The sequence below is a fragment of the Lutjanus erythropterus genome, chromosome 10 (genome assembly GCF_056507025.1).
Source record: "Lutjanus erythropterus isolate fLutEry1 chromosome 10, fLutEry1.hap2, whole genome shotgun sequence".
Lineage (NCBI taxonomy): Eukaryota > Metazoa > Chordata > Actinopteri > Lutjaniformes > Lutjanidae > Lutjanus > Lutjanus erythropterus.
Window position 1 is genome coordinate 19,743,482 of NC_139326.1, and position 27,416 is coordinate 19,770,897.

A 27,416-nucleotide genomic window follows, 5' to 3' on the forward strand; every position below is an offset into this window, starting at 1 on the left:
TCTCACCAATGGACATTTCATATTATATCCAGTGCATACCAGTACAGAACTGCTGGTTAACTGTACCATTAACCATAACGGTGAATGCAATAACTGCTGGAAGTTTGTGTAAAAAAGCAATTTGGATGAATTTTGAGCATCTTATTTCCTTTGAATATTGCATCAGAGATGGGTTTTCCTTTCGTTTTAAAACCTTTAACAATAATACATATTTAATAGGCCTGTTTTTTTTGACAAATTACATGTTTTCTTCTTACATCTGATGCTTGGCCATTGTTCTATTCAGGCTCTGTGAACATAAAATGTGTTCAGGATTTTTTTTTAAAGTTTAGGTCTCAAATGATGATATAAAATTTAAAAACTAAGTTTTCATTTAGGTTTCTTCATATAAATGAATGAAATGCTGAGAAGGCCTACTAAAAAAAGTTGACCTCCAGAGTGGGACCAGCGCTTTACTGTCCAGATACAAAATTCAGTTTTGTTGTAGAAATTGTCAGACATGATCACAATCTTAACAGCATAGAATATTTACACAAATAGACAAGATATGTCAGACACTTGACAACATGTAACATCTGTCATCATTTGTATGATCTATATACAGTCAGGGCTGCCTGCAATATTTGGGATCAATGTGGGCACAGGAGATGCAGCTTTGAAGGAATGTGTGAAAAACATAATGCATCTGCACAATATCAAATTGCTGTAGCAGTCACATCTAGATTCAGTTATAACTGAGATAAAGTGAATTATGGATATTCAAATTTAATTTTGGTTAAACCATTTTGTGCCCTTTTTCACAGTTTTGCTACAGTTTACAAATTTTACTCTATTTTTGCTTTGTTTCAGTAAAACAAGGAAATGTTTAAAAATTGTATCGCATCATATTGGACCAAGCCAAGAGAAAAACAGGATATGTTTGTGTTGTTTTTGATTAGGGTCCCAAACACAACCACATACCCACTTTTCTCACAGTCTCATGAATTTAACATTATGAGATTCACAACACTTAATTATTTACACCAATAATTATTGCAGGGTTTCTGTGCCAATCATATTATAATCAATATGTGCACCAAAACAAAAAGAAAAAGATCACATTTATACAGTCATTTAGCAACTCACATTTTACAGTTATAAACATCACCCATGTTGTTCAATGATTGTCTTACTAAAATACATTTAGCAGTAAAAAATAATGGTCCAGTGAAAAACATAAAATGGATACACATTTACATTTAGGTTCATAACACTACAGAAGAGTGTTAGGGTCAGGTATTATGGGAAAGAAGTTTTTTAAATTTTGCATGTCAGGAACAAAGTCAGATGTTGAGAATAAATATTGAACTGCCAGTGTTAGTACCAGGCATACAAACAAATAAATCAGAGGAGGAACTTTTTTTAATTAGAGAATTAAGTCAAAATGTTGAGAATAAAGTTGAAATACCATCTCAAGAATTAAGTTGGAATTTATTATTTTTTTTAATTAATCATAAATATTTTATGGTAATTTCAAACTTCTAAAATTGAAACGTAAAACCATTTTACTTATTCATTTATTTTTCATGAAAATTCAGTCATTATCCACTCACCGTCATGCTGATTGAAGGTTGGGTTTAGTTTTTTATTCCACAAAACACTGCAGGAGTTTAACAGGAAAACGGTGTTGCAGAGTCTCAAAAACAATTTGAGTGACTGGTGACCAGTTTCCAAACATAAAAAAAACAACTGATAAAACCAAAATGAAACAGAAAACGCCTCCACACTGCTCATCTGGTGTAATCCAAGTCTTCTAAAACCCTGACATGCTGTTCATTCACACCACACACACCCAGTTCAGATGGTGTGCACACACACACAGCCCCAAGCTAAGGATCTACAGAGAAGACTTAGGCTAAAAACAAGGTGTAAATGACATCTTTCAAGTTAACTTGGCATGTTGGGGCTTTAGGAGACTTGGATTTCTTTTTTTTTGTTTGGAAACTGGTCACCATTCACTTCAGTTGTTTGGGAGATTCTGCAACACTTTTCTTGTGAAACTCCAGCAGTGTTTTATGGAATTCACAGAATTTTCATTTTTGGGTGAACTATCCCTTTAAGGCCAAGAGGGGCTTCAAGGCCCACCAGCGAGGAATTTGGGCATCACTCCTTTAGAATAGAGCTAAAACCCGGTTTTAAAACCATAATCTCTAGTTTCCTGATAAAAGTCCACCAAACACAGTGAAACAAACTTTACTAAAATACATAGTTTCAAAACATATGAGAAATGTTTCTGTTAAAACATTCAATTTCTTTAAATTCATGAATTCTCTCACTTCTAAACGTGAGGACAAAGCTTGCTCTTTATGTGTGACAGTTGTTTTAAGGTCACTGTTCTGCATGCAGCTGTGTTCTGACTGGTTTGTGTGTTATGATCATCTCATACAATCCATGAAATTAATGGAATGGTTAATATGTGCATAACGAGGGAAAATCTTACCCCAAAATGTATTTAATGTTTTGTTAAAATTACAATCAAATTCTTAAATAAATTCCTAATCAGAGATAGATTTGTTTCAGTGCAGGTTGGCATTAATTCTCCTCTTTTACAACATCAGGCAAGAGTGTAAGCAGGTTTAACCTGCTCCTTAATCTCATTAAGCAGATATGTGCCAGCAGCTCTGACTCCATTCACATTGTCACACAGACCTCATGTAGTTTGACATCCCCTCCACGCAGAGGCAGCAGAGAACCACACTTAAGCAAAGACTGAAACCCTGACTAGGAGAGGTCACTGGAGAAATTCTGGCTTCCACGCAGCCACGTCCACTCGCTCAACATCTAGGAAAAAAACAAAGGGGGCGTCTTTTTTCTAATAATCATCACATGTAGTTCAGTTGAAAAACAATAAATCACAGCAGGCAGCTGCTTGGAATCAGAACAGGACGAGTGTGAGCATGCTGTGTACCTCCATACTGTTCTCCGATTCCTGGATGGTGTCATGAAGCAAACTCTGGAGTCGACTTTCAAACGTCCTGCTCTCCTCCACCAGAGACTCATCACTGCAGACACACCCGGAGTGTTGAGTCATGCAGATGTTACTCATAGTTTTGATAATAGGTTATCTTTATTTATACAAGAGATGTTTTTGTGTCTTCTCAAAGGCTCTGGTGACGATGTCTGTCTTTACATGAAATGGAAAGTGTGGAGGTGTTGAGTGTGTGAAAGCCAACTGAAAATGGTGAGTCAGGTGAGATGATCAGTATAAAAAAACAATCCCACAACTCCAGTAGCTGACAGATGTGTGAACATTTAATAGACCTAAAAACATTCCAAAGGTTGTGTCTTTGTGCATTTCATTTGCTCTGGCAGATACACCTGGCCACCCTCCTGATCAGAGAGATTTCCGACTGTCCTAGATCTCTTCAGGCCAATCACAACCGTTTATTTAATAAGTGGCGGACTTGATACACTAACTAACGGCATGGTCACACATGCACAAATTTGCATATTTGCTTTGTGTGGAGTTCAACTTCAACGGGTGAAGTTTCAACCAGTGACAAAGATGTGTGTGTGTGGCGATGGTTCCTCCCCTGCATTCATGCATGTGTGACCATGTCCTAACAGAAGAGCCTCAGTGGTCCAGAGTTGAAAAGTCACTTCAGTGATGTCACTCTTTTCAGCGCACGAAACTCAGCTCAAACTGTCAAACTGGGCAGCAGTGATCAAATACGGATCAAAATTCTGTTACTACATTGCCCATTTCCCACCTCAAATGTTTTCAGAAACACATTTAAGTGTACAGTTCAGCTGTAATTTGAGAAAGTTTGTCACAAGGCTGCCATCTTTTGGTCCTGTCTGAAATCGGACCAAGCACCGCTGCTTGGAAATTGGAAATGAACTTCAATTGAGAGATCTGTGATGCCAGCGTATTTACAAAGGACGAGTCTTAAAGCCCAAACACACTGAAAGTGATTATTGATGCAACTCCTTTGATATGCATCAACCGATGCTCCTATGGTGCACTGCAGGCATCAGATTTTAAACCAATACCACAGAACCAGCAGTATTGAAGGTAAAGGTCTATACTTGTATGTATCTTTAAACCCCGGTGTGTGTGTGTATGTGTGTGTGTGTGTGTGTATGTGTGTGTGTGTGTATGTGTATGTACACTCACAACTGCTGTAAGCTGTGTTTGGGCGTCAGCAGAGGCGGTACTGAAGAGGGGGTTCGTAATCCATCAGGACTCCCGCTCACCGGGCTGCGAACTTTACTCTACACAAGACAAGATGATACACTTTATTATCTGTTAGTTAATACAGTATACAACACCTGCTTATTAGAGAAGATGTGAAACAATTTGTTATTGTTGTGTTTTCATTTTGGACGTCGAGACTATTTGCAACTGCAAGTGCAATTTTCGTATCCTCACACAGGCGACTTTGAGCAGGTTCCACAGCTCCCTCTGCCGTTTCTCCTGCAGACTCATCAGGACTTGTTCGCTCTCCGCCATCCTCTGGACCATGCCCTCCACCTTCGGCAGCAGCTCCATCACGCGCTGTCGGCACACTGCCGTCTTACTGCATGACGACCGCAAAAATAGACGTAAATTAAAAAAATAAATAAATAAAATAAAAATGAATACATAAAAAATTGTAAGCAAGAATTTTCCTCTCACATGGTTTATTTGTTTACTTCTATGTTTTATGTGTAGCGCATCAAGGCCGTAACGCTTCATTAACAACTTATAAATATTAGTAACCGCAGACTGGATGGCTGAGTTAAAAAAGAAATCTTTCATTAATAAAAGGTCGTCACTTTTTACACTTTGTCATAAGAGTCAGTGTGCTCTTCATTAACTGTTCACCTTGCACTCAGCCATCACATTACAGTTGTAACAAGTCACCAGCACAAGTGTTTTCAGTTATTCTGCCTGATTCTTCTCAGAAAGGAGAATACTTCACTCTCCTGTTTGTTTCTTTTTGCCTGTTGAGTTTAAAAGGCAGATATTTCAACATGTCAGCAGAAAACGCACGGTTGTAGCTAATAACTTTCATGATTGTTCTTTTCCATTTGAGTCTCTCAGTGAGCCACAACAGTGCACTAACATGCACAGTAGCAGGCATTAGCATAGCTTACTAATAGTATTACTGGTAATGTTATTTGCACCTGTGCTTTCCGTGCTAAGACATTTCCATATGTGTGTTATGAAAAACGCCTGTTTCATTTTCATTTTGATTACTCACACCAGTGTGGGTGTACAGTGACTGTAAAGGCAGAGTGAGCCGTCCTTTCTTAAAAAACAAACTATAGACATTTCCAAAAATAATTTCATTAAATAATCACTTATGACCCACAGGTTGTGAGGCAATGTACAAAGCAAGTAACATGAGTGTTTCCATCTCTCTCCGCTGGTCTCCATCTGTGTCATGGATGTACAAAGAGCTGCAGGTCTGTGTGTCAGTACACACACAGGACACAGCAGACAAATGAAGTGTGTGCTTTGGCTGTAGTCATGCCAAGTCCAGCAATATGGCATATTTCAGCGGGATTGTGTGCAGGTAAGAGGAGCTGTGGTCCTGTTTATATGTGTTTTAGAATTAAACAATGAGAAAATAATGTTTTATTTCTCGGATTCACTGCTCTGTTCTCAGGAACATCACTCCCTCTCTTCATTTACTCTCAAGCTCTCCCAACCAGGCCAGGGGTCGACTTTGAATGGTTTGCTTACAAACAGAATCTAACAAATCATACTTATTCTGCCTATAATTAATGGTCTTTGGCCCAGCTTGGCAGCCAAATGAGGTCGGTATCTTTCACACAAATAAACAAATTGGGAAAGTGCGTAATTGTGACGTTCTGCTAGAAATAGTACAATGGAACGTCACTCAAAGAGTTCCTACTTTTGAAATTGGGGCAAGTCAATCTAACTCGACTTCATGAAGAAGCAGTTGTCTCACAACAATGGCAGCACCCATGGAAGCCTAAAACAATATAGTTAAACTAGTCCTGATATCTGTTATGTTGGAAATATTATTAAGTCCTGTAAAATGAAATGAATAATGGCACACGTTACCTCACATGCTGTTTTTCCCTCTCTGTGTTGTTTATATGAAGGGAGGCTGCACTACTGGGGGTTCGATTGTTTATAAACTTGCCAAAGAAATGCCTCAATTTGTCACAGCCAGTTATGTTTTTGTTTACTTTTGGCTTCCTGCACCTGGAAATGCTTGGAGGACGGAAGTTGGAAATTTCAACTGGGAAATTCCGGCTTCCAACTTTGACTGGAATGCAGCATTTGAAAAGACCCCTGCTCTATGTGATCTGGGAATTATTTTCAGATTTTGATAAAAAAAAACCAAACAGAATGTTTTGTGTGTGAGTACCTGAGGTGTGTGTAGAAGTCTCTGAGCTTCCTCTCATAGAACTGCACAGCCTGAACCACCAGACGCACCACCTCCTGACTGTCCCCTGAACACCTCTGGTCTGAGCAGGAGGAAGGAAAAGGAGAGCCAGAAGAGAAGGAGGTTTATTTTCACGTGCAAACACTATAACAAGTGTTACGTAAGAAGTGAACAGTTGCGTGACATCCAGACCTCTGGGTTTCTCTCTGAGTTTGCGGAACAGTTCCATGGCTTTTCCTTCCCTAAGGAACAAAAAGGGGAAGATGGAACAAGGTCCAGTATCATTAAAAGGCTGTTTTTCTTTGCTTTTTGTTGTTTTTACAGTGAAGTTTGGTTCAGACTTACAGAGTGTCCAGGGTCTCTCCGCTCCTCCATGGCTGCCTCTGCACATCCACGATGTCTGGCTGCAGCTGCATCATCTCCTCCTCCAGTTCACTCACCTTGGCCTGGACACCCACGTCTGGGTTTTAGTCTTTTTAAAACACACATAAACACACATACACACATAGAAACACACTCAACTGTACCTGACCACAGCTGACAGCAGTCTGCTCCATCTCCCTCCACACGCCCAGGAGCTTCTCTGACGCTAGAATATGTAAAAAGACGAACATTAGTCAGTGGTGAGCTAAATTAATCAAGACATTCAAGTGGACTTTCAGTCTGAGGTAAACTGGATTAAAGAGAGACAGATTGAATGCAGTTTTGGCAATCGTAGTATAAACTTCCTGCTACGTACCAACATGTTTTTGTAACATTGTGCATTCTTAGAAATACGGCTTTCAACTGGGTTTTTCCTGAAGGGATGACGTTCTACCCAGAACCAGTTGCTTCTGAAGAACCCTTTTTTGAGGAAAAGATTTCTCAAGGGTTCTTTGTAAGATAAAGTTTCCATTAGGAACCCTTATCTTGATAGAAACCTTTGAATATAAAAAGTCCTCTGTAGAACACCCCAGAATATGTTAAATGGAAGATAAATGCACTTGCAGTTAGATAGCATTTTTCTAGTCTTCCAACCACTCAAAGTGCCTATATAAAAGGGCTCTCAGTAGAACCCCTGAGTGTGTTCTAGATAAAACCCTAGTAGCATAAAAAGGTTCTCTGCTAAATCCTCTGGGTGGGGCATTCACACCCTTTGAAGATGGAAAAGTTCTGGATAGAACCCCCAGAGAGTGTTCTGGGAGGAAACATTACATCATTGAAAGGTTCTCTGTAGAATGTTTCATAGGGGGCTCTGGGTGCAACCTTTCACAGATGGTTCTAGGTATAACCATTTATGTTGGGCTCTAGGTTGAACTCTCTGTTAGGCCTTTTTTCACCAACATCGAACTGGTCCTGTTCCATCTCAAGCACTTAATTTTGAACCTTTCTGAGCATTTGCTCCAAAAATAATAAGTTGGATTCTGGGTGGAACCAAAAACTAGCAGGGTGAACACCCTTTTGTGTATCCAAACGCACTGTACTGCAACCCCTTTTCAGTATGGCTGTGTTTACATATATACGTCAGTGCTGATTGGGTTAAACCTGTGGCACACACACAAAATGAGAAAAAATGTATCTCAAAGCCTGTTGCCCACTGTTGCACACTATTGCACGCTGTTTTAAGGAAACATGTCTTAGCAAAACAGTGCACAAGGTTTTCAGATTGAAGGCGCCCCAGGCTTTACATGGTAATTAAATTGGGTGTGTTATATTCTAAAGGTTGTTGTGCATTATGCCATGGCATCTGTCGATGGCATCCTGGTTCCACTCAAAACTGGTGGAAAAGGGGTTGGATCATAGACAGCACCAAGGGTCCAAGAATCTTAAACAGAACCGGTTCAAGAGCCTCAGCTCATTTGGTGGAAAACGGCCCTGAGTCTTCAAATTGAACCTTCATTCAAAGGTTCTACCCAGAACCAAAAAGGGTTCTCCTATGGGGGCAAGCTGAAGAACCCTTTATGGTTCTAGTTGTAATCTTTATTTTTGAGAGAGTACCGATGCCGGTGGCTGTCTGCTCCTGGTATTTGTCCATGTCTATGTGCAGGCTGGTGATGAAGAAGTCCAGCTTGGCCATGAGTCTCTGGTGCATGGACACCATCTCATTCTTCTGTTTGGACACTGAAGAGTTGTGTCTCAACAGGCTCATGCTGAAAGAAAAGAGGAAGATAAATGTGTATCAAGCAGTTAATGCACATGTATGTTGTGTGTGTGTTTAGTGGACAGGATGTCCTACATGGCAGCTTTCTGGCCCTGCTGCAGTCTTTGCCAGTCTTCCTTCAGCGAGCGGATGGTGTGCCACGCCTGGCCGCAAGTCCTCCTCAGAGGGCTGTAAGCCAGAATGTGCTTGGGGTCGGTTTCTATGACAAAGACAAGAAACCAGAGAGAGACACAGTCAGACAATATCAAAGGATGTTTATTGTTACGTTGTTTTGAATTGTTTTATGTACTACAGTTTGTACTCATAAAAAAAACTTTTTTCCCCCACAGGGTTTTCAATTCAGACAGAAAACAAGGTTTGTGGTCCATGCACGAGGAGAGGAACTATTATGACCAGGGGCATCGTGTGATTTAGAATTTACTCCCCCACTTTCATGTTTCGTGCAGCGCATTCACAAAGCATGAGCAAAGTCTGCATTTTACTCATATTTACTGACATTATCTCCCTTATATGTTGTCAAAGCTCAGCGTAAGAACAACATTACAGAAGTGCAACATCAGTTCTTCAGCAGCCACATTAAAAAGAATTTCTGCATGCGTCACAACAAAAATAAACACATATTTGCAGCTCATTTACATCAAATAACAGATGTTTGGTGGCAGTGTTCACAAATATAACATTTTAAATGTGAATATAGCACAGCTGTTGACTGTTCAACATATTATGAGCTGCCATCGAATTTGATACTTGTTCACTCGTCTGATGACAGAAAACAGATGTAAAAAAAAATAAAAAATATATGACCCCAAATCATAGAGATGCTAGTTTGCACAGACTAATATTATCACAGGACGTCTGTGTTTGACGAAATATGGTGAGTAATTTGCAGTGGAATTTTTACTTTACAAATTACACGACATGGCATATCTGCATGGGATTATGATCACAGACGACTCCCGCAATTATTACAAATTACTAGAGGTTCTCAGGTAATGCTAATCCCATACAAATAGGACATTTAATTTTTCCTTCTACGGTTTTAGTCATACGTGTAAAGGAGCTTAACCATGAATTCTGAAGGTGCATGTGGTTTGTTTTCTGTGCATATATAAAGCCAATAAAACTAACTGAGGTTCCATGTAGGTCAAACAGCATCAGGGTGCTGCTATTGTACATGTTGGCTCACTGGAAAGGCCCTGCTTAACTAAGTAAATGGGTCCTTCATTAATATCATTGTTAAGAGTTGTGTTTACACTTCTATTTCATATCAATGTAGCTGCCATTAAGAAGGTATATTGCTCAAGTACTCAATTAATCAAATACTTTCAGCAAAACAGCTCATTGTGGTTAATCTATTAGGGCAGATTCAACTGAAAAGAGAGAAAAGAGCTCAAACATAAAAAAAAAGCTTTGCAGAAAACTACAGGTGAAAACATTTTTAAATATTGTTTACTTATTAGTGTGCACTCACGGACAAAACGGATGTTTTCTGGAAGAGTGCGAGGAGCAAACTGAGGTTCATAACTGCAAGAGGAACGATCAAACAGGAAGACCAGTGGCAAGTCGGTCCGTCGCCCGTCTATCTCCTACAGACACACACAATGATAATAATAATAATATCATGACTCAGTCCATTATGACATTGTGCTGTTGACTGTGAAGGGTTTGTGTGTATGGTGTTTATCTGATATATTACTCTGTAATCTATGGCGCACTGTGTGGCCAGTCCATGAGGCTCCAAGGCTAACCCCGCCTCCAGCAGCAGCTCCTGATTGGCTGCAGGGATGCTGGTGTCTTTTTCTATCCTCAGCTGCAGGTCCGCCACAGTCTCATCGTCCAACACGGAGTATGTCAGGATCTTAGCAGACATCATGTTCAGGACATGAACCAGCTGAGGGAAAAGAGAAGATCACATCACATTCAGAGAGAACAAGTAAATTTGTACACAAACGGCACTAGTTAAGGAAGCTAAGCAATGTACCAAACATTGAGACAAAAAGAATTAGTAAACAAATTAATTTACCTTGAGCTGGAGTATGAGCCCCAGCTGAGAGAAGCAGTCACTGGGTGTAGCCTCGGGGTCTTTGCCTCTCTCCTGAGAAGACCACTTCAACATCAGCTGCAGCCACCTTTCCAGTTTCTCTAATAACAGACTGTAACAAATACCAGTTAACACATTAGGCTGACATAATACAGGTTTTAAATGAGCATTCCTATGTGTAGGTGTGTGTCTGTCAGGGATAAAATCACCTGTTGAGGTTGTTGGGCTGCGGCAGATGTTTAGAGAAGCGAACTTCCCCTGAGAGGTCCTCATAGACGACAATATCATTGTCCTGCTTCAGCCTCAGTTTATTGTGCCTAAAAAATAATACAGATGGATTATATGTGAGACAAGACCTACAGCCTACTGAGTGAAGTAGCTAACGCCAGCTACAGATAACAGTAGACAGCGGTTAGCCTACTTTAGCAACAGCCAGCTAACCAGTATCAATTCATAAGCTAACTCTGTCAGCTAAATCACCTGACCTTATAACATTTAATCAGACATCTTCCTGACAAGTCCAAAATGTACCACTTTACTTGAGGGCAAGGAAATATTCATGACACATTTATAATGGTCTCAAGACAGCCAGTTTCAAAACCAACCACATATGACAGCATAATGTCATGTTAAAACATAAAGCTAAACCTTTTCTTCAAGTTTGATAATGTCATAACAAAGACACCGACAGGTTATGTTGTCTTTATTAACACCAAATTGTCATAATGAAGATATTTGTTGGCTTAATTGATGTAAAGTTGTCATAACATTATGACAGAGTAATGACAGTCTTATGCACACCCCTTAAATAAAGCCTTACCGTATATTTTTCTCTTTTTGTTAGTGTACAAAAACTTTTTTTTTTCCACAATTCTATCCTAAATTTGATCATGGAAAAGTTAAGCCTGTGAACAAAGGAGAATTTCTGCAGTAATAGGGGAGTATTTTTCCTCGATGTAACCCAGACTCCTCTAAAGTTTCATATTGGTCATTCTTCATTGGTGCCCCTTACGTGCAACGATGAAGACACAACCCACATATCCTGGAATTCTCTGTGGTGATAACTCCCGTTTATTTATATACTCCTTGCAGGTTACAATCCAGTCATGCAGCAATAACATTTACTTGGAACTGAGCTTATCCTTGCTTAACATTCAAAAACATCATTGTTCAGCTTATTTTTCAAATAAGACTCAGGCACAAAGGTGCAAAAGCACATACATAGAGAATACAATAAATTAGAAAAGAGAAGTGGTGTAAATATTGACATTAACATACCAGTCACACGTTTTTGGAAACACACGTCCTTCATGATAATTTCTGAGACATTTGAACAAAACATTGGTCTTGGTCGAGGTACAGGAAATTTCGAAAGGTGATATTACCAAGGAACAGGTTGCCAGGTTGGTAAGAAAGGGCGAAATCCTGTGATGCACTCAAACACCAGAGTCCCGAAGCTCCAGTAGTCCACAGTGACAGTGTACTTCTGTCTTTCAATGAGCTCTGGAGCCTGAAAATCGAAGGAAAAACAAGTCCACCTGCCACTATCTAGAGTATGATGGGAAGATTAGCTGGATGGAAGATGGAAAACACGTTCACCTTGGTTTTTATTACTTACTAAGTACTGAAGTGTTCCCACAAATGAGGTGCAGAGGCTGCTCTGGTCCAGCTCTTTAGCGTAGCCAAGATCTATAATCTTGTGGATCAACTACAATTAGGAGTGGAGGAAAAAAAAACATGTTATCAGACAAATGTTATCTTATAATTACAAATGGATAACTTAAATGAACAGTTTGACATTTTGGGAAATGTTCTTATTTACCTTCTGGCTTTAATACTTTGTATTTTGTTGGTATTAAACAAACAAGATCTAATATTTTAATTAGTGAGCTTTAGAGGTGCTGTTAGGCAGATTTTGCTACAGAGGCAGGCTAGCTGTTTCACCGTGTTTCCAACATGGATTTGGCCACTGAGAAAAACTGAAAGCAAGGCTGAGAGGTGATGCCACATCCTGTGTTTAAGACATCAATTAGTTCCAGTCTTTCTTGCTAAGCTAACCAGCTGCTGCTTTACTGTTTTAATGGACAGATAAATGTACCGTATCATGTCATCAAACTTTCAACCACAGTGCAAATAAGCGCATTTCCCAAAATCTTGAACTATGCCTTTAAAGGAGCAAGACCCTAGCATTCTCAAAGGAGCATTACTGTGCAAACAGCAGGTAGGAACCAGACATTATATCACATAGATTGAAGCTCTATTTAATATCCGATTTATAGTTGAAGAGAGTTGTTTCCCACCGCCCCCTCCTCTCCAGATTCAAAGCTCAAACTGCCTGCAGGCTGCAGGGACACTGAAAATAATTGAGTGCAAGTGAAGAGCAACATTTTATTTGGACAACGCAAAGTGTTGACCAGTCCTACACAGCTCTGAAAATAAACACACTGGAGCTGGAGTTCAGTGACTGCCTGCTTGCCCAACTTTTATTGCTTCATTTATATAAACATCTACTCTCTCTATTAATGATTATTAATGATTTCTTATGACTCATAAAAAGTCAGTTATTAATTTGGTGAACATTCATCATTAATTTGAACTCTAATAAACTTGAAATGGGCAAACAAAACTGACTGTAGGAGAAAATTATATTTCAACTTAACATGTTTCCTGTTCTTTGCATAAATCAACTTTTAATACTTTTCTGTCCATGTGCACAACCTGTTTTGTCTGAAGCTCTCAAGCCCAAAACTAAGTCTGTATGCTAAATTTACTGTTTCTCTAGTATGCCAGACAAAAACAAGTGCTCATGAAAACTATAAATGTAGTGCAGATAAAGTGTGTTTGGTTTAATTTCACAGCACAGCAGTGTTTCATAAACATGAATATATAGACTCTTTAATATGTCTGACCTTGTTTATGTAACATTCTTAATTTTCCTGCGTCCTGCTGCAGGCTAGGAGCTGACATGAAGAGATCTGTTACATAATGAACAAAATAAAGGGAGGCCCAGAGAGGAAGGTACGACAATCCCAAAAGTTCCTTCTAACTGAAGGGGTAAGAAAAAGTACAGAGTTTTCAACATTAATTATTCGGTGCAGCTGAACTGTGCTCAACTGGTGAGTGTAAACATGTGGACGTGAGACTCCTGCACTTATTCCGCAAAACCCGCACATAGACAGCCTGTATATGTCCTCTTTGTTGTGGTTTGGGTGTATTTGTCCTAACAAGATGGTTCACAGAGTCTTAAACTCACTCGCTTCTCTCCCTGCTGCAGCACAATGTTCTCTGGTTTCAGATCTCTGTGGATGATCCGCTTCTTATGGAGGTAGGTCAGAGCCGAGGCTGAAAGAAGTCAGAGGAGGAAGAATGCTGAAGTACAAGTTGCATGCATTGCAAATTATTTTCACATATTTTCACAGATTCACAGCTTACGCTCATATGAAAGACGTTAGTGGTGCATTGAAACAAAGAATGATGTGGTGTGGAAATCGTGTGGAATTCATAATATGCTAAAACATTTCAGATGGTGCATTTAGGATGCAGAATTTCTTCGCAACATAGGAAATTAAAGATTTGAATCCTGGATAAGTAAATGACACACAAAAGCATACTTGAGTCAGTCTTTGCGGAGTAAACATGGCCTCGAGCAGAATTACTGTTTTTAGGATCAAGGCAGCAGCAGACCAACAACTCCTGTGATCTTCACAGTAAAACTGAGGTAAAACTGATTATGCCAAAGGAGTCTGGTGACTTTGGTGAGAGCAATATTTGGCTTACAAATGCTGGAAAAGGCTGTCGAACATAAGGCAAAATGGTGAAAATATTCTAAATATAGCATACACTTTTAATATTGTTTTTTTTTTGGTGGACCCTTTTTAAGTGGCTAAAAAATGTTTTGCCGTTGGTGCAGTTCTGCTGCTTCTCCAAACTGGAGGCGTGTCGACCACCATCTGCTGTAGGAAATACACTGACGTATGGGCAAGTACCTTATACAACCCCGCTTGAAAACTCCAAACTACCCCTTTAAGTCACTCTTTAATAGAAGACATAATCCGATTAGATGCATATTTACATTCCTTAGCCTTTAATCTGAAGGAAGTCCAGGAAACCCTAGTAGGTTTTGTCTCAATTTACAACTGAAACTATAACGTCACTTGTGTGTCAAACGGTGACTAGAGTGTGTGCTGGCAAAGAGTGTTCACCAAAGCGGAACTCATAACCTGTGTGACACCTAAGCATGTATATGTGTGTGTGTGTGTGTGTGTTTGGGTGTGTGTTTGGGTGTGGGTGTGCATGTCTGTGTCTTTACCGTCGCTCATGAAACAGTTTAAAGGGGATCACTCATTATCAGGAAATGTCCACCAGTGGGTAACAGGAAAGGGAGTTTCTGTGTGAGTGTGTGTGTGTGTGTGTGTGTGTGCGTGTGTCTTTACATATGTGTATCTTGCTTTACTCTTCACTCTCGATATGTCTGACCCATACAACATGTGTCCCTTCTCAAAGCTGTTTATACAGCGTGTGATGTACAATGCGTTGTTGATGCGGACATTCGTACATTACAGAGCGTGAGTGTCCGATTGTTGACGTAAACCTCTGTATGAGTGTGTGCTGTCACCACGGTGAGTAAGAGGCTGGTGGTTTAGGGTCACTGATGACATCATGATACTAGTCGCTGTGATCATTTCCCCCATGCTACAGGAAACTAATCAGGCTGCCAGCTCACTCAATCATGCAATCAATCTATAGCTCTTACATACTCATGATTTAGAAGCTGGGGATTGAGTGGGATACTCACAAATGTCACATAACAGAATCAAAACGGAGCCCTCTCTCATTCCACAGCAGTTTTCCAAGAGGTTCAAATACTGCAGAAAGCACAAACACAGACACTTGATACTTTAAATAACATGAACCCTGGGAAGAAAACAATATAAGTGGATACAGTCTTAGAAGAGATTCATTAATCTGTCTTCTGTATTCAAGTTTTTCTACTTTTACTCTATAAAACAGCTGTTTTCCATCCATGAAGTACGGAAGAGTATTAGGGCCAGGCAAAGGAAGGAAAAAAATAGGAAGCAGGGGAAAATTTCACGGCCATGGCCTCTATGCCCCCTCAGTTTGGCCTTATGTCCCTAAAAAAAATAGCACACACCCTGTGGCCACAGTGGCCTTCATGCCCTGCCTGCACTGCCCCACCTGATTTCACTGTTTTCTTTCACTGTCTTTTGTAGAGATTCTGATCAGGGAACATCAAGTCAAATGCTGCGCACATAACCACGGGTGGGTTAGAGTTCAAGCCTGGTATGACCTGCTGGAAAAACCCACCAGACGATTTAAATATAATGGAGCAGCAGAGACAGTGAGTACTAATGTGGATGAGTGCAAGAAAAAGGAGCATGTGGACAACCTATGGACAGAAGTGTTGATGTGATATATACTTTCTTTGATAATAATGTTACTCAACAATTCTGTGGTTTACACTGCAGACAGGAGTCACTGCAGACAGCTCAGTTATGCACTCATCTTTACAAAATGTCAGCATTTTCACTGTGCTGCTGTTCTTGCGTTGTCTCCCTCTATGAAAGCCTCTTTCCTCCAATGTGATGAAAAAAAAAACGATCCTGTATGTCATTATAATGATTATAGAAACAATATTTAGATTTTTTTTCCCCTGGGTTTTGGCCTTCGTGTCTTTAAAAAACTGACAACACCAGTGACCAAGTCAAACTTGCACATAAATTGATGGAAATGCGGGTCAAGGAGAAAGATTTATTTTGCCTTCTGAGAATAAAGTCAAAATGTCGAGAATAATTAGTCTCAACACGGCATTTTAACTTCATTCTTAACATTTCAACTTTATTCTCCAGATTTCAATTTTATTATCTACATTTAATCTTTTTTCTCGATATTTCATCTTTATCTTTGACATTTCCACTTTATTCTCAAAATGAAAAATTAAGATAAAACTTCCTCCCCTCTCATTATTTTTCCTTAATATGGACCTCTGTCGCACACTGTATTCAATAACACATTGAAAGTCAAAAACAGTCTCACATTCAAGCAGAAAACAAACACAGGTAACAGTGCTCACAAGGAATATTAACTAAAGAAGTTCCACAAATTGACAAATCAACACTTGTGTTGTAAACGCTTTGATTTGTTTTACTTTAAACAATATATTTAAAGTGTTCCACAGCTGGAAACTTACGGCAGGCCTGACAAAAGAGGATGGTACGGTTTTCCGCTCTCTGTCACCACTAACTGCTCAATCTGCCCCCAACTCGACCATCTGGGATGCTTTGAAATTTTTATGACACTGTGGTTTGCAGTGGTTGGCATTTTCCTCCACTACTGGCTGCCTGGTGCCAACACCGTCTATGGCCTCGGGCTGCACACTCAGTTAGCTTCAGATTAGAAACTGCTCCAGAGGAAGTGCAAACAATCGCCTTGTTGTTGGCGACAAATCAGATAGTCACGTGCATGAGCGAGATTCTTCAATTCAATGAACTACAAAAAAATATAGCTGTTTGAAGGACCCCATTAATTTGGTGGGGGGGTGGGGTGTCTGGTGGTTGGAGGTTTACGGAGAAAAACCATATTCGGGCCAGGTGCTGAGAAAGAAAGACTCATCACGACACATGATTACCGCTCCTTGTTAATTCAGTGTGATTCAACACTTTGGCCCGAAGGTTCTCGGGCACTAATCCAGAGTCCTCAACCACATACATGCACACACTCTGGCAAACACACCACAGACATTTACCTTCCTCAGATCCCCTCCCTGACAGTACTCCATGGCCAGCAGAGGCAAGTCGTTGGTGGCCACAAGTTTCTGCATTCCCTCGGGAACCTCTCTGGCTGCAACCACGTTCACATGGTCCAACCTATGTGAGAAAAAGTGAGAAGACGTCAGTCAGTGGGGCTGCACATTGTATCTCATCATATTTTTTATCATATATGAGATATGAATTTCCACAATAACCCCACAACCAAGGGGAATTAGGCCCATTCCCAATGTCCACACTTACAAACTCACAAAGTTTGAGGTGCGTTCCTAAGAAGTGAAAAAGGCTTAGGACTGTCAAACTGTCGAGTCTATGACTTTGCCTGAGGGAATAGCACTGTGACGTTCAACACTGGGTTATCAGGGGAACCCCAGAAGCTTTTTAAATTATGGTCTTCTTGAATACCTGATTAATTTCATTATTCTATATGCTAAGTTTTTTATTCACAAACAGAAATTTTCTAGATCATTACCTGAAGTCTCACATTTTCTCAGTTGACTTTGCTACTTAAAGCACTCAGTTTATTAAACAACAACAAAATTAAAATGCTTTTGAAACATTATGGAACATTTTTTCCTGAAACCCCTGACGGAATGTCTTTATATTTCTGTATATGTTTACCCCTGTGTTTTTATTTTTATGTTATTTTCTTTTAATATTTTAATTTCATGTTCTTCATATGCATTTATGTCATTTATTTGATTTGTATGTGGTACCACTGTTGACCTGAATGTTTTTTGTTATATTATTCTTTTGTTAATTTAAGAAGTAAATACAAAAAAGGCCTTTGCAGTGTCTTGTACTCAAGCACTATGAGGTGACGTCAGTTAAGTCTGTAGGGGTGTAGGGCTTAAGGCTTAAGGGGGAACACTGAGACTGGGCCAAAGACATCTGCAATTTGTAAAGCAGTAGTCCTTCTTTGTAAGGCTTGAAAAAGTTATTGAAATGACAAAAAAATGTACATCTTGATCAGTGGTTCCCTGTCCTTTTGATTTGTCTACTTGCCAAAAAAGCAAAGGTTAGAGAAAATGTCAGGAGCCACTGATCTAAACTTCAACAAAGCACTTCAATACTTTTTTTTTTAAATTTCACTAGATGTTCTTGCATCACATCAATCAGAGATGTAGACTTTAATCTTTATTTTCTTGCATCTATTCTCCACCACGCTGTCCAACAAATACATCTACAATGTCATACTTTCACAATTATGTGCAAACACTTTCTTCAGTTAATAATCTTTAAAACAGATTATGTCACCGGTTCTCTTCACTCATACTCCCTCTGCTCTTTGACGTGTTCTGTTATTTCCTCTGTTTCTCATTCTTCACTGTTTCATAACTCTGACTGATGTGAACAATGTGTTTCAGGTTGTCTCAGGTTCAGGTTTAAATTAATATAAAGATAACAAACTCAAACTGATACCAGATCCACCAAGAGGATGACTTACACTGAGTGGAATAAGAACGTCGTACAACACGTACAGTATTCAGTGTAAGGGTACAACAAGAGTAACATATATGACCTAATGTGGAAAATATTTCTTCATTTTTGGTCTGCTTTGCATAAGCTTATTTGAACACATTTTGGAGAGTGTGGAGAGAAAATAGTAAGAGAGACGAAATAATGACCCTGCACAAGATTTCTTTTTTACAAGCATATCATAACTCAAAAACATTGTGAAAATGATGTTTTTAAGTATATGTGTAGATCTGTGTTAAGTAAGACTAATAATATAATGGTAGGTTGCCATGGATGTGTCCCCTGCCCTGTGTTTTTTCCACAAGTTGAGCGTGGGTGCACTTGTGGTCGTGACCATGTCTGTCTGAAAACAACACACTTGTTAAACTGGGATGAGGAAAGAAATGGTTTTATGCTCATGTTTGCACCCACAGAGGACAAAACACACACACACACACACACAAATCTCACAAACAATCAAAACCCGTATTAGCTGCCATCCAAACTGCAACGGTTAATAGACAACACAGACATGTGATGACGTGAAATGAAACACACACCAAAAGCAGAGCAGAATGAGGAGGCAGCACATTATCCTGTCAGAAATAACCACCAACAGACCAAAATAACCCAAACTCTAATGATTTAATGGCTTGTGTGATTTTTTTTTTCTATTTCAGGATACAAATTTAGTTTTTGTGTATCTGGAGAAAACTCGTGAAATGGATGGGTACATAAAAGTCAAATGTCAAACTCATCAGCACGCAGCCTGTCATGGAATGTACCACGCTGAGTCACAACATGTTCAACCAAACCTTGCCTCCCATGCCGAAAAGAGTTCTACAGCAAAGAATGAAAGAGTTTGGACGGTAAAAACAAACGGGGAAATCACCGATTACTCCAGACGAGTTAAAAAAATAATGTGTCACACACACTAAGATGCCTCACTGTGGAAAAAGAGACCTGGATCTGTAGTAAACACAGAGACAGGATTAGGTATAATGCCGTGGTCAAACAAAAAAAAACAAGCAAAACAGTTATGAAATCTGGTCTTTTTGTACATAAGGTCACCGTCTGTAAGACCAAAACTGTCACTGACAAAAGTACTGGTGCCCAAACATTTTCCCCTTGGTGGGCTGAAACTGAAAGTTAATGATGGGTCACGGGCCAAAAGCAGACAACTATTGCATTTATTTATTAAGATCAAAAATCATAATAGGACCCCAAGTTCCCTGAACAGACTGACTACCTGCGCAACATGTCACTTAGCCAACACTGAGCTCAGACTGTGAAAAATAATTCATAATTAAGGATCCTACATATTTTAAGAGTATTTTACCTCACGAAAATCAGAGAGCCCTGTTATAGTCAGAGCTCTGCTTATATGGTACATTACCCCTCATAAATTCCTGTTCATAGCACAGTAATACTGCCTGGCATGTGTCCTGGTGTCCTCATTGTTAACACACACCACACAACATACAAAGGGGACTTTTGATGCAAGTCAACTCACTCTCTCTTCTGTATTTCCTGTCTTCATGTTCACTATGATCTGTCTAATAAAGGCAAACTGCCATGTGACTGCTGTGTGACCTGCTCATGACTGATATTTGAAGGTGACAGAGGGAAGGTGGTGGGGTCAAAGGGGACCTGGTTTTCACTTCTCCACTCTTTACTCTACTGTAAGTTGATGTACGTGAGAGTGAAACTGACCTCTTCATGATCTGGATCTCCAGACACCATCGCTCTTTGTTCCTCTCGCTCAGCTCCTGACGACACTGCTTTATAGCGATCTGTTCCTCTGTGTCCTGAAAACACACACACACACACACAGATATTATCTATACACAGTCCAGGGACACGGATGATATTATCATCTTACATGTTGCCATTATTCAAGTCAAACAGATTGTAAAATGTGGTTTAAAATTCAACATGGCCGCATTAAAATAGTTGCAAGTTAATTTTCTGTTGGTTGACTGATCAATTAATCTAAAATTTAACTCAAACTGAAACATTTCTTCTTCATTAAAGCCTTTATAATACATGTTAGAGACAGCACATACAAGAGGAAATGAGAATTAGCAACCTGTTGAATTCATAGTCCAAACAAATAGGGGGCAGCATGTTACCAGGGTAACCGCTAATTGCTGTTAATTAGCTAGTTAGCCCAGTTAGGCTGAGTTATTGTATCGCCTCTTCAGGTACAAAGATTATGAGAGTGGACAGGCTGGAGCTAGCATGCTAACTTCAGGAGATGTCTCTTGAACACAATACACAGATATCCTTGACAAAAGATCAAAACGGTTATTTCTTAACAGTGTTGATGATTTTAGTTAATCATAAATACACAATTATTACATATTGCACCTTTATAAACCTGATTTCTTTTCAGAAGGCCCTACGTAAGTTATTTCTGTTTAATCATTAACAGAGATGGACAAAAGCAGGGGGAATGGACAACACATGATGATACAGGTACAAATACACACCCTGCATGGTAACATCAAGCACACACAGTACATTTAACCACTTGCTGAATATTATGACACAACACAAGCACAGTTGTACATCTCACTACCTGTTTCACATGGCATCATCAAGGAAAAGCCCCCACCCTGATTCCTATAACCTCACCTATGAACTAATAATAGCACTCAGTATTGTCATTAATACAGGAAAACAGGAGATTTCCTATAGAGGACGTTTAGTCACCACCGCAGCAGCAGTGCCAGCAGTGCCCTCTTCGGTAAAGTCCTTTTCCGCCTGTTTTTTTCCATTGCCTTGTCCGCTGTAGCACTAACTGTTGAACAATAGACTGTTTACTTGTGAACGTGACAACCTTGATTATTGTAAATAGCACAGGAATTAAATTAAAATCATAATTTAGTTATTTTTAAGTGTAATGTTGAAGACACTGAATTTAACACATAACACAAGTGTGAATTTTGGCAAATTATGCAGATACAATGAATATACACACACTATAATATGTGTTTAGAACTTCAAAATCAGATTTCAGAGAGATAAATTTTCATTCAAAATAAAAAAATTAGAATGTTCAGAAAAGCAGGCACCAATGAAGCAGTGAACAGATGTTCCCTGTTTACTTAACTTCAAGTGATGATGAGTGTTAGTGTAAAAGTCTTTTGGACTTGAAACTGAAAGTATAAATATTTCCACAAGATTATATTCTCAAGCGCTCAAATACAGTTTCTGACTCTCCATCAAATGATGCTGTCTGGCTTAAAGCCAGCTCTACAGTACGTTTGCCTTGAAAGTGAGCGTGAGTAATATCAATCCAGCACAACAGAGGAAGAGGAAGGTCCACTCAGCGGGTGTGTTCATATTCCCATAGTGTCCAGTTGCAAATGATCAAACTCTACAATGCTCTCATCCTGTGACTTACAGTGATATCATTACAATAGAAACTGCTTCTACTGGACTGGCTGCATAATGAAGACAGCTTCCTGGACTGATGTCATGCTATTTACAGCAACAGGTGCAGGTGAGAAAACCGGTCTCAAAGTCATAAGGAAATGCTTTTTTAAAACTGACTGATTTCATTTGTGAACTATTGCTATGTCATTCTCATTATATGTGACTGTTTAATTTAGATGTGGAAATTTCAATTCATGTTTTACCTATTATATTACAGTGAAAAAGAACAACTATGGCCACATGGGAAATTGGGAAATTGGGAAATTTCGTGCAGAACAACAGACATAAGGTATGAGCTGCAATTTGGGTCAAAATTTGTATTCCTTCTCTGAGTCATAACTCAGTCACATCTGAACACAGACATGACATTTTTAGATTCAGAGTGACTTGCACTTTCTGAGGATATCACTACCTTCTCCATTGTGAATGCACTTCCATAAACACACTTAGAAATCACACAAAAAAGACAATCTTACTTTTTTCAGTATTTAGGTACTTCAGTGACAGTTGTCTGTACAATAATGGATGCAGAGTAAACAGCCATTGCTAATAGCTAATGTAGCATACTTTTAATGTTGCTATTTTGCAAAATCCAAACAAATATCGGGTTAAAAAACAGGGCTCAACATGTAGCCCACAGCTAACTCACTGACTCCATCCCCAAAGACCCCAATGTTATGGGACCTGTGGAGCAGTTTTGAATGAGGACACAGAGCAGGTCATCTGTTATGTAATCACACAGGGCTGGTGGGGGGATGCAGTGGTCTCATTTTTGTTTGTCTTATAGTTTAGCTAACTGAACTCAGTGAGAGAAACACTGAAGAATTCCTGATGTGAAATGAGAAACGTTAATAAGACAAGAACATATTTTATTTGGAATATGTATTTCTTTATAATCCTCCATTAGTTTTATATGTTTTTTTTTTTACTTGACAAATGCTTGTTCTGACATTTTGATTTTATTATAGGCATTGTAATTTCGATGGTGATATTCCTGGGTCTGCTGGAAAAATCAAGGAAAGTTCAATCTGAGAACTGAAAATGTTCAAATATTTTTAGCAAATGTCACGGTCTTTTCAGCAAAACTTTTACTGATTCAGTCTTCTATCAGGTCCTGTCAGAGTTGGAATTGAAAATATTGAGTATTGCGATATTATTATATCGTGATATGATACATGCAAAGATTCGTGGCAGCGGTTCATTCTATGTTGCGTTTAAACCACTGACTGCTAGATAGCAGTGTTGTTATCTATCGTCCCTGTTTTGATTGTTGAAAAAAGATCAACTTTTTAACTTAAATGTCACACCTATGGTAGTGTGTTAATTACACAATGACACTTTCATTAAAATTTGATTTAAAAAATGACAATCATCATCATCATCATCATCTTGATCACAGAATCCAAATATATTTCAGTATACAGAATCACAAACCATCAAATCCCAAGATTCTTGCCGATGCACAGCCCTAGAGCCACAGGTAAAAACCTAATTTTCCCACATAGATGGTTGAGACATAATATTGTGCAGACTGAGTACCTTGTTTTGCCATCTTGTCACATTCCCAAAGCCTCCAGTGCCCAGTCGCTCCTTCAGCTCCCAGGATCCACAGCTCTGCGGCTGCTGCAGGGGGACTCGATTCATGGTCTCCGCTGCTCCCACACAATACACAACAAATAATAACAAGAATGAACCTAAAGCTACAATATGTAACATTTCTGTATTAAAATGTTTGAAAACAACTGTACATATGCTTTACATTTCGTTGAGCTGTGCATTTACATCATTGCAAATGTTTCCAACAATATTCAAACACAGAGAAATCTGTAGTTTAATTTAAGGTTGGTGTGTTTCATTTGGTCGTCAGTATTTTTGTTTTGTGTTTCATTTTGTTGTCAATGATGTCATATTCCCTGTACCCCCTTTAGTTTCTATTACTTCCAAGGAAACACAGGAAAGAAGTCACCAAACATGACTTAACAAAATATGAATAAAACTTGACTTCTTAACTCTAATGATCCTGCCAGGTCATGAGGTCATTAAACTATGTCTTTTATTATTGTTTTGATGTCATCGACCCCTAGTGACAAAAATTACATGCTCTGCGTTTTAGTCTACAGTCATACTTGTGACTGTTTTTGGTTGTGAAGCTCACAGCCAAAAACAAAGATTAAAAAAAATACATTGGATTAATAGAAAATGGAGAAACAATTTTGCTACTCTTAAATCACCACTAGGTCAAAAATGTTAAGTTTGATCTGAGGGTGGCAATAGAGACAATGCCTTGTTGTTATCTAGTTGATCTAGTTAGTTAATTGTCTGTGCAGTGGACATTTAGGACACAGTTGGTCAGACTGTATATATAATGTAAATTTCAGCATGGTGTGTCAGCATTAAACTCAAAATACAGCTGTGAGAATTTACTCTGGCGTAAAATCGATGAACTGATTTGTCAATCAACAGAAAATTACTCACATAAAATTTTGCCAAGTAGGTAAGTTACAAAATATTTCAACTTTTCATATCTGAGAACTGCTTTCTTTATATTTTTATCATTATAAATTGGATGTCTTTAAGTTTTGGACTGTTAAGAGGTCGAAACAAACAAGCTGAAGACGTCACCTGGGACCTCTGGGAATCCATGAAAGGCACCTTTCATGAGTTTCATAGAGGTTAGACTTTACTTACAGCCCTAGTTTAGTCATTAGTCAAAAGTTTGAAGAGCGGAACAAATGTAATGTTTGACCAACAGGTGGCTCTAGATGGGGACAGAAAATCACTACAGATGTTAGAATTAAGTCCATCTCATATGCTGAGATATTTAACTCTGGACACAATAAGTAGACACACTGGCTGAGACTGACGTCCACAGAAACAGCGTACACTTCAGTCAGAAGTCAGTCTGGCATGTGACAGTGTGAAAAGTACAGGTGTAAATAATAAAATGAATGATGGCTGAATAGACCTTTTTCACAGCAGCCATTTTGACATGAAATAGTCGGTAAACATAGGTGTTACCAATGACCTTAATGAAACTTCTGCTCTATTTAGTCACAGAATCAAGTCAAAATGTCTGATGGGGAAAAGGCATATTTCAGTGCAGGAAGTAAAAAATATTAAAAAAAATAAATAAAGAAAGAAAATAATAAATCATTTATCCAATATCACAGAACAGGCTTTTTTTTTTTTTTTTTTTTTAAATCTGAAATGTGTCACTTGATATAAATCTTGTCTTGGTTACAATTAATAAAAAAAAATAATTGTGGGGTCTCTATCAAAAATGTGAGCATATTCCTAAAAACTGACAAGGTAGCACATCTCAAGTCTTCAAGTCAAGGAGGACAAGATACTTCAATTCACTTATTTATTGTTTATCTTTATTCTACATGCACGCAGGTTTGGGTGATTGCATGAATATGTCACCTATTGGTGATGTGCTGAATCCATCGACCGTTGGTTTTATTTGGTGTTTTTGGAGGCCAATGTTTGTTTGTTTGTCTTATTTTGCTAGTACTGTGGTCTGCAGAGTGACAGGTCCGCGGTGCACTCTCATCCAGCCAGAGCCGGGTGCTCCAAGCTGGGTGAGAAGTGAGGGGGAAACAGCCAGTAGAGCCAAACTCTTTAAACAACTAACACAATCAATTAAGGATTTATTTCAAACAAACCAGAGTTGGTGATTGTAGGGATAGTGGAAAAACTAACAAAGATGGTTTTGGTGAGTTTTACATGCTTTTCTGTTGAGTTTGAATTAAGTGTTTTTATGAGGCGTTAACGAGCCAATTAAGCTTGTCTTAGTTCCGTAAAAAAGAGAAGCTTGAATTCAGAAGGTATATGGTTGTGTTTTTTTGTTTAATAAGAAACATAAGTTGAGAATGTTTCATTTCATGACACTTTGAGAGTTTATTTTGCTCATTGGATGCAGGTAACACACGTAGTGTACGTAACAGGGTGGTGAATATATTGCCCACTGCTGATTGATGGGCTGATAGTGGCCGGTTGGAAAATTTTAACATATCACCCAACCCTAGTATGATTCGTATCTGTATACATTATCCAGATAAGGAAAATGCATGTTAATGCAAGGTGTAAATGCAGGTGGTCGGATTGTGATCAGATGTGCCAGACCACATGTGGAGGTAGTCTGGCTTGCATCGTGTTCAGATCCCAGATAGGTGTAAACGAAATCCATACAACAATCTGGGTAATGTAACCAGATAGAGATCCTATTTTAGTACCAGGTATAAATGGCATGTCTGATGAAGGCTCCAAGCCAAAACATGTAACTGTTTGTTTATTGTGATGTGAGCCAAATAAATAAGTGAAATGTAATTATTTTGGGATGTACTGCCTTTTCAGTTATTTTGGAATATCAAAACAAATATCAGACCCTAACCCTCACTGTGTATAAACACTAGCTTAATTTTGCTTTTTTTTTTTTACCCCAGTTGTAGCAGATCTTTTTCATGGCAGCCACATTGACATAAAATAGGCTAAACAGAGGTTTTACCAGTCATACTAATGAAGGTCACATTCCATATAGTGTAGCAGAGCCTTTCCAATGAGTCAACATGAACAACAGCAGCACCCCGACTCTGACCTGGTTGTTAGTATCTAACCTGTGTTTACAGTACTATTACATATCAATACGTCCAAATGACCAAATATACATCACAGGATCTATGGAAGAGTCATGTCCAGTGTTACAAAGCGCTTCCTGTGTGTATTTGTCTATAGTAAGGATCCCACCAGGCCTGTTCAACGCTGCACTGACAGTACATTCAATATCATTGATCTGTTTAAATGCTCCACTGTGAATATTCATCTGTCTGCTCATTACAAAATGATGCATTCAATCACACAAAGTACTTTCACTTCATTTCTGTCTGTGTATGTTTCCAGTTTTCTGGAGTTTTTACAATGTAGCTCATGCTCACGTTTTCGGATGTTATTTTCATGCAGACAAATAGGCGCTTCATCTCCAGTATTATTTAAACTACATCCTACCTTACAGCTCCTAGGCAGCGTTCGCACGCTTTAAATCACACCTGTTGCTCACTGTTCACTGTGGACACTGTCTGTCCGCTCTTTAACCGAGTTAAACTTTAAACACTGTTGCAGGTTTATTTTGACGACACGACAAGTCTGAGAAAAGTTTCTACTTCCTGATT

The 27,416-nt window shown here is 38.9% G+C and overlaps 1 protein-coding gene across 1 annotated transcript; it reads right to left on the reverse strand.

Annotated features, from left to right (window-relative positions):
* Positions 1-2,477: 2,477 nt before the first annotated feature.
* ikbkb (inhibitor of nuclear factor kappa B kinase subunit beta) lies at positions 2,478-27,416 on the reverse strand. The gene is made up of 22 exons (XM_084728592.1): positions 27,253-27,416; positions 23,788-23,900; positions 20,521-20,615; positions 17,328-17,448; positions 15,360-15,429; positions 13,818-13,906; positions 12,183-12,272; positions 11,950-12,074; positions 10,774-10,881; positions 10,547-10,676; positions 10,220-10,414; positions 9,995-10,109; positions 8,599-8,722; positions 8,361-8,512; positions 6,911-6,972; positions 6,729-6,829; positions 6,576-6,625; positions 6,366-6,465; positions 4,412-4,559; positions 4,157-4,254; positions 2,948-3,041; positions 2,478-2,820 (listed from the first exon to the last, which is right to left on the reverse strand). The coding sequence occupies exons 2-22, from the start codon at positions 23,890-23,892 to the stop codon at positions 2,761-2,763; spliced, it is 2,232 nt and encodes a 743-aa protein (XP_084584718.1). The 5' UTR covers positions 23,893-23,900; positions 27,253-27,416; the 3' UTR covers positions 2,478-2,760.